The sequence below is a fragment of the Trachypithecus francoisi genome, unplaced genomic scaffold (genome assembly GCF_009764315.1).
Source record: "Trachypithecus francoisi isolate TF-2019V2 unplaced genomic scaffold, Tfra_2.0 Lachesis_group10, whole genome shotgun sequence".
NCBI lineage: Eukaryota > Metazoa > Chordata > Mammalia > Primates > Cercopithecidae > Trachypithecus > Trachypithecus francoisi.
Genome location: NW_022681455.1, coordinates 78,861,700 through 78,878,812, shown reverse-complemented (window position 1 = coordinate 78,878,812; position 17,113 = coordinate 78,861,700). Strand labels below are relative to the sequence as shown.

The 17,113-nt window shown below is 45.1% G+C and overlaps 1 protein-coding gene across 2 annotated transcripts in view; it reads left to right on the top strand.

Annotated features, from left to right (window-relative positions):
- IQCK (IQ motif containing K) overlaps positions 1-17,113 on the top strand; it is a 141,672-nt gene that overhangs the window by 1,285 nt on the left and 123,274 nt on the right. For both annotated transcript variants that reach the window (XR_004438847.1, XM_033217863.1), the window contains exons 2-4: positions 10,981-11,045; positions 14,236-14,365; positions 16,175-16,272. Coding sequence is in view for 1 of the 2 variants with exons in the window: in XM_033217863.1 (XP_033073754.1) it covers positions 10,981-11,045; positions 14,236-14,365; positions 16,175-16,272 (293 nt within the window). In the remaining variant the exon portion in view is untranslated. The remainder of the gene's footprint in view (positions 1-10,980; positions 11,046-14,235; positions 14,366-16,174; positions 16,273-17,113) is intronic.

The following is a 17,113-nucleotide window of genomic DNA, read 5'->3' as shown; positions in this document are numbered from 1 at the left end:
CTGGGCGACAGAGCGAGACTCCGTCTTAAAAAAAAAAAAAAATTGTGGTTATTTAACATTTGAAATGTGGTTAGTGCAATTGAGGAACTGAATTTCTTGTTGGACCTAATTTTTTTTTTTTTTTTTTGAGACAGCGTGTTGCTCTGTTGTCCAGGCTGGAGTGCAGTGGTGCTGTCTGGGTTCACTGCAGCCTCCACCTCCTGGATTCGAGCAATTCTCCCACCTCAGCCTCCTGAGTAGCTGGGGTTACAGGCACCTGCCATCATGCCCAGCTAATTTTTTTATTTTTATAGAGAAAGAGTTTCACCGTTTTGGCCAGGCTGGTCTCGAACTCCTGACCTCAGGTGATCTACCCGCCTCGGCCTCCCAAAGTGCTAGGATTACAGGCGTGAACCACTGGGCCTAGCCCGACCTTAATTTTAATAAATTTAAATAGCCACATTTGGATAGTGGCTGCTGTATTGGATAGCGCAGATCAGTAAATGTTTATTGAATGGAAAAAAAGAATGAATGTACCAGTATATGTGATGACTTGAAAGAAGTGGAGAATACAGAGAAGGAAGAGAATAGTAGACTCAGTTGATAGATGCCCTCAAAAGTTGTCTATTTCAACCCCATCCAGTACTTAAATTCCTTCTCCAACCTTACATCGTGCTGGAAAAATTCCTTTCATTTTGGATGTTCTCTTTGTCACTTTCACCCCTAGGTCCTTACCTCTTGGTGCTATGATTCAGGGAGCTAATCACTCCACCTCAAAGAATCTACTCAGATATTTGACGGTAGTTATTATGGCTGTCTTTCCCCCAGAGCTTTCACTTCTCCAAGCCAAATGGTTCCTTATGATACAGTTTATTAGAGGATGGTTGGAAAAGTTACTCAGCCTCATCTGTAAAAGACAGATAATTGTTGTACCTACCTCACAGGGCTGTTGTGAGGACCAGGTAAGAGTGTATGAAAAGGTGCTTAGCACAGTGCCTGGCATTTAAAAAGTAGTCAATAAATGTTCATTATTGTTGACAAAGAAACATGCCTTGTGTTGTGATTTACACACTGAGTTTCTTTTGGTCAAATAGGCCTCTAGAGAGAAAGCAAAGACAAAGGGTTTTGGTGTTCTCTGAAAAGCAAGTGAATTGATGCCACTTATAAAATGATAGAGTTACAGAATGAGGTCAGGCACGGTGGCTCACGCCTGTCATCCCAGCACTTTGGGAGGCCGAGGCGGGTGGATCACCTGAGGTCAGGAGTTGAAGACCAGCCTGGCCAACATGGTGAAACCCCGTCTCTACTAAAAATACAAAAAATAAGTCCGGCGTGGTGGTAGGTAATCCCAGCTACTCGGGAGGCTGAGGCAGAAGAATCGCTTGAACCTGAGAGACGGAGGTTGCAGTGACCTGAGATTGTGCCACTGGACTCTAGCCTGGGCGACAGAGTGAGACTCCGTCTGAAAAAAAAAAAAAAAATTCAATGAGGTCAAGGTCAACATTGGCAAACTATACACATGGGCACTGTGATGATTATTATAACCTAGATGGATAAACCCAATTCTTAAACATCTAACAAATGCAGTTTTCTATAACATGTAGTAAATTCAGTTTCTCACAACAAACATGAAAAAACAGGCTTTGTAGTAATCCTATCTTTGAGGTTAAGTACTACATTCTATTAAGATAATCTCCATTTAAAAGACAAATTATCATAGCAAACAGACCTGCCAGAAACTCAATTTCATGAAGACAAAATGCAAAGTAGGTAAATAACTTACACAGACCTTAACCAACCTGACTAGTGCTCTTTTGTATGTATGTGCATGCTCACCACTATAACTTACTTGTAAATATTCTCCAGTTTTCGCCCTCATCTTTCCAGTGACAACTGAGTTTTGTATTCTAAAAAGCACTTGTGTTAATGTCAATAAACTTCTTCCCTGCCAACACTTCTAATCAAATCTTACAGTAGTTTGTGACTTACTGTGTTCATGGTTTTAATCAAGACAGTCAAAGGATGTTAGGCTTAACAGTTTACTTTTTTTTTTTTTTGAGATGAAATCTGGCTCTGTCACCCAGTCTGGATGCAGTGGCGCAATCTCGGCTCACTGCAACCTCTGCCTCCCAGATTCAAGCAATTCTTCTGCCTCAGCCTCTGAGTAGAATTACAGGCGCCCGCCACCATGCCTGGCTAATTTTTTGTAGAGATGGGGTTTTGCCGTGTTGGCCAGGCCTGACCTCAAGTAGTCTGCCACCCTCCTCTTCCCAAAGTGCTGGGATTACAGGCGTGAGCCACCACGCCCGGCCTTACAGTTTCCTATTTTGATACGCTGTGATAACATCCTCACTATTGTCATTGGTTCATCACTTAATCAATCAAGCACTCTCTGGCCTCAGCCCCCAAAGCTGTTGTAAAATCTGGTCTTTCATTTCACCTGCCAGATACCGACATGGATCAGTTGTGAATCAATACTTGTTCCTCCAGCGCAGCCACTGAGCCAGCTGAAGAAAGATGACCCCAACTGGCTCTCGGCACTGCTCAGCAATCAGCATCTCTCAATGCCTTCTCCCATTGCCTGGTTCTACTAGTCCAAGTTTCTAACACTTCCTGAAATGTTCTGTGATACCTCTTAGCATAGGAGGCATTCACTGAGAAGAGTCAGGCAGTCAAGAGTGGGGAGGGAGTTCGCTAACACCCATCTGTACACGTGGAAGAAGCTCTCACCCCGCTACTTGCCGCCCAGCTCTCCACCTCTGCTTACCATCCACTTGCTGTTCCAGGATCCTGCTCTATCACTCGCCTCCTCTACTATGCCTTTAACTTCTCTACTAGCTTTTTCCTCCAAACACCCCTGGCCTGTCATCTCAGGAAGAAACCTCCACCTTGACCCTATATCCTCTTCCAGCTCCTATCAGTCTCTCCTCCCCTCTCAGCAAGCTTCTGGAAAGAACACACTGCTCTTGGTCTTGTCCACACCACTTTCATTCTCATTCCCTTATCCACCCAGGGCAGACCAGCTTCTTCCTCATTTCTCTGAAGAAATTGTTCTTAAGCATTGAGCCAACTTGTATTTACCAGGGCTGGGAACTGTTTTCAATGCTGGGCCAGGCATGACTGCAGGCACTGTTTTAGATGTCAACAACTTATCTCCATCTCCACAAATGTTACCATCGTTCACTCAGCTGCCCAGTCCAGCCTTTTTTTTTTCTTCCTTGAGACAGAGTCTCGCTGTGTTGCCCAGGCTGGAGTACAGTGGTGCAATCTCTGCTCACTGCAGCTTCCACCTCCCAGGTTCAAGCAGTTCCCCCACCTCAGCCTCCCTAGTAGCTGGGATTACAGGCACTCGCCACCACGCCTGGCTAGTTTTTGTATGTTTAGTAGAGATGGTGTCTCACCATATTGGCCAGGCTGGTCTCGAACTCCTGACCTCAGGTGATACACCCGCCTCAGCCTCCCAAAGTCCTGGGATTACAGGTGTGAGCCACTGCACCCGGCCTGCTTCCTTTTCACTTTCCACAGCCCCACACTCTAATTTGCTAGTCCTTATAGATTCTACCTGTTTAATATCTCCCACCATCCCCACCCTGCCCCCACTCCCCACCCCCGCCAGTCTTCTTGTCTGCTGCCTTAGATCAGGCCCTTACCACCCCCTGCTTGGATTGCTGCTGTGGCTTCTTAATTGAGGCAGGCCTCCTTCCAGACCATATCCCACTGGCTATCATAGGAACGTCTCTAAAATTCAAATTTAATCGCATCATGCTGTGACCTCTGATGATTTTCATAGCTTACATAATAAACTCCTTAGCTTAACCCTTAAGCTTCTTAACATCCCATCTCTGTTTACTTTTCTTAGTTCATAACATACCATTCACCCAAATCATCCTAATGGCAACATTTATTGAGCTGCTATTTATGTGCCAGACATTGTGCTAGGTGCATTACTTCTCATTTAGGCCTCATAGCAACAGATGAGGAAATTGAGGCTTAGAAAGATTAGGAAACTTGCCCAAAGTAAGTGGCAGGGTCGGCTTCAAACTCAAGTCTGTTTTGACTCTCAAGTTCAAACCCTTGAACAAGACACCAGCATGGTTTTGAAGCGTGGACTGGGAGCACCTACATCAAAATCTCCTGGATACATGTTAAAATGCAGCTTCCTGGCTGGGCATGGTGGCTCAAGCCTATAATCTTAGCACTTCAGGAGATGGAAGGGGCTGGATTGCCTGAACTCAGGAGTTCGAGACCAGCCTGACCAACATGGTGAAACCCCATCTCTACTAAAATACAAAAAAAAAAAAAATTAGCCAGGTGTGGCAGTGTGTGCCTATAGTTCCAGCTACTCAGGAGGCTGAGGCAGGAGAATCGCTTGAACCCGGGAGGAGAAGGTTGCACTAAGCCAAGATCATGCCATTGCACTCCAGCCTGGGCAACAGCGTGAGACTCCATTTAAAAAAAAAAAAAACATGCATTTTCCTTGGCTTCCCTTCTTGGCCTGATGGGCCAGACTCCTTGGGGGTGAGTCCTTGAGTTCTGGATTGTAAACAAGCACTTCAGTACCATTGTTGTGTTGTGTACTTGGAGTCACACAAAACTATTCCTCCAATGCACCATACTATTCCTCCTTTCCACAAGCTTTGTCTCTTTCTGGAACATCCCTGCCTTCTCATTTATCTCTCTAGACTCAATCCACGTGGCCCCTCTTCTGGAAAGCTTTCTGTAATTCCTCAGGCCAATTTCAAAGCCTCTTCTTTCTGCTCCTCTAGGCTGTGGTTGAAGCCCTCTACAGCAGTACTTTCACTGCTCATAACCCCTGGTTTATCATTCATCCCCTCTCTGGAACATAAGCTCCTCTGCCCCATTCATCTGGCTCTCCAGCAACCTGGTACAACCTTCCACTATAGTATATGCCTCTCAAATGTTCATCTCATTCACTCCCAGCGTCACCTTCCTGTTCCATCCCCTTCCAGTAAGCTACTGTGGTCAGTGCTATAGTTTTGTTGTTGTTGTTGTTTGAGTCAGAGTCTGGCTCTGTCACCCAGGCTGGAGTGCAGTGGTGCGATCTCAGCTCACTGCAAGCTCCACCTCTGGGGTTTACTCCATTCTCCTGCTTCAGCCTCCTGAGTAGCGACTACAGGTGCCCGCCACCACGCCCGACTGATTTTGTTTTTGTATTTTTAGTAGAGACGGGGTTTCATCATGTTAGCCAGGATGGTCTCGATCTCCTGACTTTGTGATCCACCCGCCTCGACCTCCCAAAGTGCTGAGATTACAGGTGTGATCCACCGCACCTGGCCACCAGTCAATGCTACATTTTAATTGTTTCTATCAGGAACATGTTCAGCTGCAAATAGCAGAAAGCCCAACTCATAATGGCCTAAACAAAGATGTTTAATTATTCTCACATCCCAGAAGTTGAGGGGAGAGGGTTCATTTGTGGTACAAGGGCTCCACTCTGCCAACAAGTTTCCAGGCTCCTTCTGCTCTGCCTCTCCTAAAACGTTGTCTTTGTTGCATAAAACGAACAACCACTTTCACTTGTTCATAATGTTCATTTAATATGCATATAACATTAAATTCCCCTAATGCCATTTATAACCTTTGGTGATTGAAAGATTGTAAACATTTAATATACCTGATTTAAAAAAATTTTTTTAAATTAATTTTTATTTTTTTGAGACAGGCTGTCACCCAGGCTGGAGTGCAATGGCGTGACTGTGGCTTACTACAGCCTCAACTCCCAGGCTCAGGTGATCCTCCCACCTAAGCCTCCCAAGTAGCTGGGATTACAGGCATGCGCCGCCACACCCAGCTAATTTTTATATTTGTTGTAGAGACAGGGTTTCACCATGTTGCCCAGGCTGGTCTTGAACTCCTAGGCTCCAACAATCTGCCCACCTTGGCTTCCCAAAGTGTTAGGATTACAGGTGTGAGCCTGTAATCCATGCCTGGGCCCCTGATTTTCTTAAGCATTTCTAATGCAGAACAGAGCAGATACGCACACTTTTCTAAGCACCAAAACAACTCTTGGAAATTGAATTAATTAAACTATGGTAAATCAAGTTGTTTTAAAGAGTCCAGTACTCTACAAAGTTAAATTCTTTTATGCCTTTCAATGTAAAAGCATCGGTCTGTAATTATATTTCAGATTGAAACCACAGGGAAAACTGACATTCTCAAATATGTTAGATTCTCTTAAACATTACAGAGGTTTTAAGTAACACATCAGATTGTCTTGAAGCTAAAGTATTTTCCCATACTTCATACTTCTACATAATCATTTCAACTATATGTCTTTTGTGATCATATGATGAAGAAATTTGTATTTTTTCCATCAAATTTAAGTGAACTCCTGAGAGATTTCACTGGAAAAAATATGATAGCAAGTAATAAAGAAATGCAAATAAAAATAAAATACCATTTTTTTTCTTTTACAGGTGTTGAAAAATTTTTAATGTATAAGATTGATTATACTCTAGAGAAACAGGCAGTGTCACTATTGGGAGTACAAGTGACTGTAAACTTTTTGGAGAAAAGTTTGGCAATTTGGCCCAAATTTTAAATTATTTTTTCCTTTGGCAGAAAAAATTCCACATCTAAGGATCCTACCAAAACACCTCTCTGCGGATCAATGATATTTGTATAAAGATGTTCATTGAAACATTGTTTATAATAATAAAATAATGGAAACAACCCAAATGCCCATTAAGAGTATAATGGTTAAATAAATGTGGTACATCATGCATGTAGCAACATTGCAAGGAGCCTCATATTTAACGCATAGAATGGTTCATAGCAGGTAATGGGCTTGCAATAAATATAAATGAATGAATAAGGCATCAAAAGTAACTTACAATATGGTTGGTTCTGTTCATCTATTCATTCATTCAGCCAGTATTCTGTGGGGAAGTAATGGTGAGAGAACAGATCCCGGTGCTCCCTCACAAAACATATAATCTATTAGGAAAGATAGTCATTAATGCCGGGCGTGGTGGCTGAAGCCTGTAATTCTAGCACTTTGGGAGGCTAAGGTGGGCAGATCAGTTGAGGTCACAAGTTTGAGACCAGCCTGGCCAACATGGTAAAACCCCATCTCTACAAAAACACAAAAATTAGCCGGGCATGATGGTGGGTGCCTGTAATCTCAGCTACTTTTGAGGCTGAGGCAGGAGAATTGCTTGAAGCTGGGAGGCGGAGATTGCAGTAAGTGGAGATCACACCACTGCACTCCAGCCTGGGCAACAGAGCAAGACTCGGTCTAGAAAAAAAAAAGAAAAAATACAAGATAGTCACTAATTTTTATAAATTTCAAATAAGGCACAAACTAATATGAGTTGTGAAGAAAAAGGACACAGTGTTATGTGGTTCTATGCATGGGCAGTTTGACCTAGCCTGGGAAATTGAAAGTAAACAAATGTATTGTGTATTATATACATATATTAGTAAATACATTGGAATCCTACCACTGGGAGGCCAAGGTGGGCAGATTGCCTGAGCTCAGGAGTTCGAGACCAGCCTGGGCAACCCAGTGAATCCCCATCTCTACTAAAATACTAAAAATTTGTCTGGCATGGCAGAATGTGAGTAGCTACTGAGTTTCCTGAGTCCCAGCTACTCAGGAAACTGAGGCAGGAGAATTGCTTGAACCCAGGAAGCAGAGGTTGCAGTGAGCCAAGATCACGCCACTGCACTCCAGCCTGGGCAACAGAGCGACACTTTGTTGCCGCCCCCACCCCCCTGCCAAAAAAAAAAAAAAAAAGATTTGGTTGGCTCTATGCCATATCTAACAATGGTTTTAGGATTGCAATAGGACTAAGTGTGACTGTTACACTCTACATAAGACATCCCTGTGTTATTTGAAATTTTCTTTCAATAAGTATGTCTTGGCCGGGCGCGGTGGCTCAAGCCTGTAATCCCAGCACTTTGGGAGGCCGAGACGGGCGGATCACAAGGTCAGGAGATCGAGACCATCCTGGCTAACACGGTGAAACCCCGTCTCTACTAAAAAACACAAAAAACTAGCCGGGCGAGGTGGCGGGCGCCTGTAGTCCCAGCTACTCCGGAGGCTGAGGCAGGAGAATGGCATAAACCCGGGAGGCAGAGCTTGCAGTGAGCTGAGATCCGGCCACTGCACTCCAGCCAGGGCGAGAGCGAGACTCCGTCTCAAAAAAAAAAAAAAAAGTATATCTTGCTTTTGTAATCAAACAGAAGTATAAATGTATACATTTTAAGCCCAAATAAACAGTTTCCAGTATATCAGTGGTTCCCAAGGCAGCTGGGGAAGAAGGGTGAAGTTACATGCTTGCCGGAGAGGGAAAAAAAGGTAGAGCTGCGGCTGGTATGATAGGCAGAATTCTAAGATAGCCCCCAAGTTTCTTGCCACCTCGTGAACACACCTCAGTTATTCAATCAAATGCTAACCTAGATGTGGCTCTCAGAAGATTTTCCAGATATGGTTAAAGCTTTTAATCAACTGGCTTTAATTTAGGGAGATTATTGTAGCTGGGCCTGACCTAATCAGGTGAGCCTTTAAAAGAAGTCAGAAGTCAGATTCAAGCAGAAGAGATTCTCCTGCTGCCCTTGAAGTAGTGGCAACCAAGTTGTGCATCACCCATGGCAAGAACCTGAGAGTGCCTTCTAAGAGCTGAGAGGGTCCCCAGCTGACAACCAGAAGATAGCAAGGACCTCAGACCTCAACCACAAGAAACTAAAATTCTTTTTTATACTTTTGAGACAGAGTCTTCGCTCTGTCACCCAGGCTGTAGTGCAATGGTGAGATCTTGGCTCACTGCAACCTCCACCACCCGGGTTCAAGTGATTCTTGTGCCTCAGCCTCTCAAGTAGCTGGGATTACAGGTGCCAGCCAGCCATCACATCCAGCTAATTTTTGTATTTTTAGTAGAGATGGGGTTTCACCATGTTGACCATTCTGGTCTCAAACTCCTGACCTCAAGTGATCCACCCACCTTGGCCTCCCAAAGTGCTGGGATTACAGGTCTGAGCCACCATGCCCGGCCAAGAAACTAAAATTCTATCAAAGCTGAAATTCTATGAACAACCAATGAGCTTGGAAAAGTATCCCAACCCTCAGAGATCACAGCTTTGGCTGATACCTTGAATTCAGCCTGATAAAACCCTGATCCATTCTTGGACTCCTGACTCCAGGGAATTGTGAGATAATAAATGTGCGTTCCTTTTTTTTTTTTTTTTTTTTGAGACGGAGTCTCGCTCTGTCACCCAGGCTGGAGTGCAGTGGCCGGATCTCAGCTCACTGCAAGCTCCGCCTCCCGGGTTTACGCCATTCTCCTGCCTCAGCCTCCCGAGTAGCTGGGACTACAGGCGCCCGTCACCGCGCCCGGCTAGTTTTTTGTATTTTTTAGTAGAGACGGGGTTTCACCGTGTTCGCCAGGATGGTCTCGATCTCCTGACCTCGTGATCCGCCCGTCTCGGCCTCCCAAAGTGCTGGGATTACAGGCTTGAGCCACCACGCCCGGCCATGTGCGTTCCTTTATGTCAATGATTTGTGCTAATTTGTTACACAATAATAGAAAACAAATACAGTTGGTATTGAGAAATAAATTGCTTTTAACCTGCAACCTGACATTCTTGTCTTGTTGCCTGATGCTTAGGAGTTAAAAATATATATATATGTTGAGAAGTGGAGGAAATGCTGTACTATCTGATAATTAACTAGGTAACCATATAAAACTTGTGTCCATACGACTGTATGCCCTCAATACCATCTTGCCCACAAATTAATTTTTCCTCATGACTGTACGTGACTGTGCAATTGCCTTGACAACATTGACCTTTCCAGAAATATTTTTATCAGTCTTTGCTTTAGGGATGTAACTAATACTGGCCATGAGCATTTTCTGTTCCTCTGTCAGTCATAGTTGTTGCAACCCTGTAGAACTTATGTGGACTGTTTTTTTTTTTTTGAAACAGAGTCTCACTCTGTCGCTCACTGAAACCTCTGCCTCCAGGTTTCAAGTGATTCTCCTGCCTCAGCCTCCTGAGTAGCTGGGATTACAGGTACCCGGCACCACACCTGGCTAATTTTTTTTTTTTTTTTGAGACAGAGTCTCACCCTGTTGTTCAGACTGGAGTGCAGTGGTGCAAGCTCAGCTTACTGCCACCTCCTGGGTTCAAGCAATTCTTCTGCCTCAGCCTCCCAGGTAGCTGGGATTACAGGCACACACCACCACGCCCAGCTAATTTTTGTATTTTTAATAGAGATGGGGTTTTACCCTGTTGGTTAGGCTGATCTCGAACTCCTGACCTAGTGATCCACCCTCCTCGGCCTCCCAAAATGCTAGGATTACAGGCGTGAGCCACCGTGCCCAGCCGTCAGCCTCTCTTCTGCATGTGCTCTCAGTGTCTTCCCTTAACCAACCTCTGTGTTCTTTTCCTCCCTTGATTCCTAATAGTTTCCATCATGTTGGCAAAATCTGAAGTTGTGTCCTCTAAGAAAAAGAGTCTCAGACTCTTATATAAAGTCTTTTTTTTTTTTTTTTGAGACGGAGTCTCGCTCTGTCGCCCAGGCTGGAGTACAGTGGCGTGATCTCCGCTCACTGCAAGCTCCGCTGCCTCCTGGGTTAATGCCATTCTGCTGCCTCAGCCTCCCTAGAAGTTGGGACTACAGGCGCCCGCCACCACGCCCTGCTAGTTTTTTTGTATTTTCAGTACAGATGGGGTTTCACCATGTTCGCCAGGATGGTCTCGATCTCCTCTACCTCGTGATCCACTCACCTCAGCCTCTCAAGGTACTGGGATTACAGGTGTGAGCCACCACACCCAGCCTCTTGCTGATTTTAAATACCATTAAATGTTAACTTTAAATTGCATTAAATGTTAACCTGTTATGGCCAGTTGTTTTTTCATTTCTGTACACCACCAGCCAAAATAAAATTTAAGAATGTTTTATTCAGAGAAAAGGAAATTACATCAGAAACTGCAGTGAAGTATGGAATTGAGGATTTTTTTTCCCCTTTCCTTTAGAGTATGAAGCTGAGCAGCCTCCCTTTCCAGAAGGATATAAAGTCAAACAGGAACCTGTGATTACTGTAAGTATTACCCAGGCCTCAACCTAAGCAAGAAGCTCTTAAATGAGAATAGCACTGATGGCCTGTGAATGTCACACAGTGTCACTGAGTTCAGGAGGTGGAAAAGGGAAGGCATTGGAGTGAGAACCAGAAACTTGGGGCCAACCCCAGCTCTAATACTAACAATGTGACTTAGAGGGCATCACATAACCTCTTTGAGCGTTAGTTTCAGCATCTATCTGTCTATCTATTTGTCTGTCTATCTATTATCTATCTTATCTATCTAATCTATTTTTTGAGACAGGCTCTTGCCCTGTCGCCCAGGTTGGAGTGCAGTGGCACAATCTCAGCTAACTGCAACCTTAGTAGCTGGGACTACAGGCACCCGCCACCGTGCTGGGGATTTTTTTGTTGAGATGGGGTTTCACCATGTTGTCCAGGCTGGCCTCAAACTCCTGACTTCAAGTGATCTGCCTGCCTCGGGCTCCCAAAGTGTTGGGATTACAGACGTGAGCCACTGTGCGCAGCCAGATTTCTGTATTTATTAAATGGGACAGATAATCCTCGACTAACTAACAGGGCTTTTGTGGTGCTCACATGAGATCCTGGATGAGAAGAGCCTTTGCAGTGGATCTAACACCATGTCCATGTGAGGGACAGTTGCAGATAGACCAAGTTTCTCTGCATACCAGGGTAGACAAGATGAAGACTGTGCTAAGGAGAGAGGGCTAATGACAGGGCAACCAGGAAGAGAGGCCCTCATGAAGTCTACCTTGGAATTAGATAGGAGCTTGATGGAGTTTGAATTTTTTAAAAAGCAAGGCTCTGAGAGATGAAGGGACTTGAGCACAGTAACACGGATGGAATCAAAACCTGTTTCTCGACTTCTAGTAACTTCCATCACTGCAGCTGCCTCTGACAGAGACGTTGTGTCTAAAAACTTTATTCTGTGATTGTTCTTTTTCTCCTAACATCCTGTTTTTGCTTTATGGATGCAATTCTTTTTCAGATTTCTCTGCTGATACAAATCACAGTTCTCTTCCCTGAATTCTCTGTGCTTCTTCCAGGGTCAGCTGTTTTGACAATAGATGTTTAACTTTGTCTTTTGTGCTATGATCTTCTTGACCTGTATAAAGAGATTTGATTGTTTATTTAAAATGTACAATGGTCCTGAGTGGATTTTTCTGTATAGCTGGTATATTAGGGTTCTCCAGAGAGACAGAATCAGTAGGATATATAGAGAGATACATATATGAGAGGGGATTTACTGGGGTAATTGGCCCACATGATTATGGAGGCTGAGAAGTCCCACATTAGGCTGTCTGCAAGCTGGAGAACCAGGGAAGCTGGTAGAGTGACTCAGTCCAAATCCAAAAGCCTCAGAGCCAGGAAGAAACAACAGTGTAACTGCCACTCTGAGAGCCTCTGTTTATGATATATGACAGGGTTACATGGAAATCTAGTTGGACTTAATTAGCCTCTGAGAGCCCCCAGGGACCACTGATGAGAACCCTGGAGTCTAAAAGCCCTGGAGTTCTGAGGTGCGCGGGCAGAAGAAGGGCGTCCTGGCTCCAGAAGAGAGCAAGAATTCAGCTTTCCTCAACTTTTTGTTTCTTCCAGGCCCTCAGCCAATCCAATGGTGCCTGCCCACATTGAGGATGGATCGCCTCTCAATCCACCAACATATACATCAGTTTCTTCCAGAAAACGCTTGCAGACATACCTAGACATAATGCTCTGCTAGTTACCTAGGTATCCCTTACTCCAGTCAAGTTGACACTGAAAATTAACCATCACAGTGTCATGGCTGGTGTGGTTTTCTCCTACTGCTGTACATGTGGGTTTGTTTTCTGGATGGGTCTCTTCTATGAGTAGCAAAACACTGACTGGGTGCTCATGAAGGGTGGTTGTCCACTGGCTGACTGTTCTTCAGAGTGAACAGGCAGAAAGTCAGTATTTTGGGATTGGGTGGCATTGGGGGGGTCTCTAAATCCATTTTTTTTCTTTGTTTTTGAGACAGGGTCTCACTCTGTCATCAGGCCGGAGTGCAGTAGCGCACGTCCCGGGCTCCAGCGATCTTCCCGCCTCTTCCTCCCAAAGTGCTGGAACTACAGCTGTATGCCACCACTGCCAGCTAATTATTTTTTAATTTTAGTAGAGATGAGGTCTCACTATGTTGCCCAGGCTGGTCTCGAACTCCTAGGCTCAGGCCATCTGCCCTCCTTGGCCTTCCAAAGTGCTGGAATCACAGGCATGAGCCACCACGCCCAGCCCAATTTTTTTTTTTCTTTTCCTACCATCATGGTGCCCTAAGTGGTTCTAAGTGTTCTACTCCTTTTCAGGCAGTTTCATTGGTTTACAGAAGAGTTCCTGGAGAGGAGAGCGAGCTGGAGATCCTACTGGTGTGAACACAGCTTTATGATATTCAGGGAACAGAAAGAAGCCTGAGGGGAGTGTGGGCAGCAGGCCAAGTTAGCCCAGCCGGATTTCCACCCAGCCTCGTCGTGTATCGTTCCATTCTTGTTTCCCACCCTGTGCAGTGCCTGTCAACTTAAGTGTTTAGTCCCTTTGGGATCTGATGGGAAGATGGACATCTATATTCTGGGGCAGCCTCCTCCTATGACTGTTACTTCCAATCTTGCTGCTGCTGCTGCTTTTTTTTTTGAGATGGACTTTCACTCTTGTTGCCCAGTCTGGGGTGCAATGGTGCGATCTCAGTTCACTGCAGCCTCCATCTCCTGAGTTCAAGCAGTTCTACCCCCTCAGCCTTCCAAGTAGCTGGGATTACAGGCACCCACCACCACAGGCTACTTTTACAGGCTACTTTTTTGTATTTTTATTAGAAACGGGGTTTCACCATGTTGGCCAGGCTGGTTTTGAACTTCTGACCTCAGGTGATCCTCCTGTCTCGGCCTCCCAAAGTGCTGGGATTACAGGTGTGAGCTTCTTGCTTCTTGAGTGAGGCTTCATCCCTGGTATTTTGGATATGTTTACCAATCTCTCATCCACAGATGGTCCTTCTCTATCAGGGGTTATGCCTTGTCGTTTATAGGTGTCTCAGGAGGGAAGGGAGACAAAGATCTGTGCTCAGTGTACCCCCTTGAACCTTAAAGTCTGATGTAGAATTTTATTCCTTCATAAGGTTATACAAGAAAATACAATTATTTAAGCTGTTTGAATGAATTGCCTCCCCTCCCCTGTCTGCCTCCAGGTTGCGCCAGTAGAGGAAATGCTTTTTCATGGCTTCAGTGCAGAGCACTATTTTCCGGTTTCCCATTTCACCATGATCTCACATACACCCTGTCCTCAAGATAAATCAGAAACAGTCAACCCAAAAACATGTGAGTAAGAGAGATGCCATCTTTTATAATTTGGGGCTTTTAACATTGCAGAACCACAGAGTGGGTATGGAGGCGGACAGATAGACTTCAGGGAGACCACATACATAAGAAAGAATGTGTTCTTATTTTATTTTTAAGAGAATGTCCTTTATTTCACTGATTTACCTTTAAGGTTACAAATGTAATTAAGATAATAAGTAACAAAAACTGTACTTTGATTTTACATTCAATAAAAAGTAGGAAAAGAGAGCAGTAAACAAATGTAGTCGGCTGTGATGGCTCATGCCTGTGGTATCAGCACTTTGAGAGACCAGGGCAGGAGGATTACTTGAACCCAGGGAGACACCATCTCTACGTGTCTACAAAAAATTAAAAAAAAAAAATTATGACCGGATGCAGTGGCTCATGCCTATAATCCCAGCACTTTGGGAGGCTGAGGCGAGAGGATCTCTTGAGGTCAGGAATTTGAGACCAGCCTGGCCAACATGGTGAAACCCTGTCTCTACTAAAAATACAAAAATTAGCCGGGTGTGGTGGCAGGAGAATCACTTGAACCTGGGAGGTGGAGGTTGCAATGAGCTGAGATCATGCCACTGCACTCCAGCGTGGGCAACAGAGCAAGACTCCATCTCAAAAAAAAAAAAAAAATAGCCAGGTTTGGTGGTGCATACCTGTAACCCTAGCTACCTGGGAGGCTGAGGCAGGAGAATCAATCACACTTGGGAAGCGGAGGTTGCAGAGAGGTGAGATTGTGCCACTGCGTTCTACCCTGGGCAACAGAGTGAGAGAAAAAAAAAAAATTAGCTGTGCGTGGTGGCAGGTACTTGCAGCTACTTGGGAGGCTAAGGTGGGAAGATTGCTTGAGCCTGAGAGATCCAGGATACAGTGAGCTATGATCGCACCACTGCACTCCAGCCTGGGCCACAGAGTGAGACTCTCTCTCAAAAAAAAAGTAAAAAGTAGAAGAAAACATCATCATGCTTCCCTACTTTGTGTGTGAAAGCCGGAGGTGTAGACTGCAGATCTGAGTCATAGTTCCTTGGGCCCTGGGTAGTACCAGACCCTCTCATACTGGTTTGTTCTGCCTTCTGCATGCCTTGGGCCTTGGCTAATGACTGCCTTTATTACTGTGATCATAAGACCTTACCCATTATACTCTCACTCCCAATTCCTCTCTGGTCCCAATTCCTACCACATTCCCCTTGTTTTTGTCCATCCGGCCACACTGGCCCCCTTGATATTCCTGGCTTGGGGCCATAACAAGCTGGTGGACCTGGCCTTATGTAGGATACTTCCGACATCTTTTTTTTTTTTTTTTTTGGAGACGGAGTCTCGCTCCGTCGCCCGGGCTGGAGTGCAGTGGCCGGATCTCAGCTCACTGCAAGCTCCGCCTCCCGAGTTTACGCCATTCTCCTGCCTCAGCCTCCCGAGTAGCTGGGACTACAGGCACCCACCACCTCGCCCGGCTAGTTTTTTGTATTTTTTAGTAGAGACAGGGTCTCACCATGTTAGCCAGGATGGTCTTCTCGTGATCCGCCCGTCTCGGCCTCCCAAAGGGCTGGGATTACAGGCTTGAGCCACCGCGCCCGGCCTACTTCCGACATCTTCACCAGACTGTAGAAGCTCAGAGGGACATTTTAAGTTGCTTTAGTTATACAGCCCAGCTCTGCAGTCTGGAGCAAAATGTAACATCCAAGATCATGTGATTGAATGGACAGTACCTTTTTCTGGCTCAAAAGTAAACATTTCTCCCAGATTAGCTTGGGCCAGTGGGGATTTTCAGTGGGAATTTTTGTTTGCTTGTTTTAGGTTCTCCCAAAGAATATTTGGAAACTTTCATCTTTCCTGTTCTGCTTCCCGGAATGGCTAGCCTGCTTCACCAAGCGAAGAAAGAAAAGTGTTTTGAGGTCAGTTATTTGGCAGGATTTCTTTATTTTAAGATTCTCAATCATTATTATCAGATGATAGCTCATTATCTTGGTACCATCAAGTTGTTCTCCAGATGACCTCTTCGGGAGGGAAAGCCTGTGTTTGGGGTCACTTACCCCGTTCCAGCTACACCATCTAGTTGTGCACATACATGCGCTACCATCTGTCTGGCCACTTGGACTCCGGAGAGCTTTTCCGCCTTGCTTGGCCTCCTGCCTGCCCTTCTCCTGTGCAGTTTGGCATCCACCAGGTTTCTTGGGTCTTCAACTTCTGTTTATTACATGCACTGATTAAAGCTCTCCTTGGCCAGGCACAGTGGCTCATGCCTATAATCGCACACTTTGGGAAGCTAAGGTGGGAGGATTACTTGATGCCAGGAGTTCAAGACCACTGGGCAACATAGTGAGACCCCCATCTCTAAAAAAAAATTTTTTTTAAATTAGCTAGGTGTGGTGGCGCATACTTATAGTCTCAGCTACTCAAGAGGCTGAGGCAGGAAGATCCCTTGAGGCCCGAAGTTTGAGGTTGCAGTGATCCATGATCACGCCACTGCACTCCAGCCTGGGCAACAGCAAGACCCCCAACTCAAAAAAAAAAATCCCACAAAACTCTGCTTACTTCCTACTTGACTCTGGATTGATTGTTCCCCCTGGCATCTCTCTACTCCATGCCAACTGTCATGAATGTAAACTGCTTGCAGAGAGTCTTGGAAAACAGTAAGTGCTCAGTAAATGACAGTTAACATTGCACTGCAGAGAATCAACTTCTCTGCAGGGAAGTTTTAGTTTAGTATTTTTGAGACAGGGTCTTGCTCTGTTT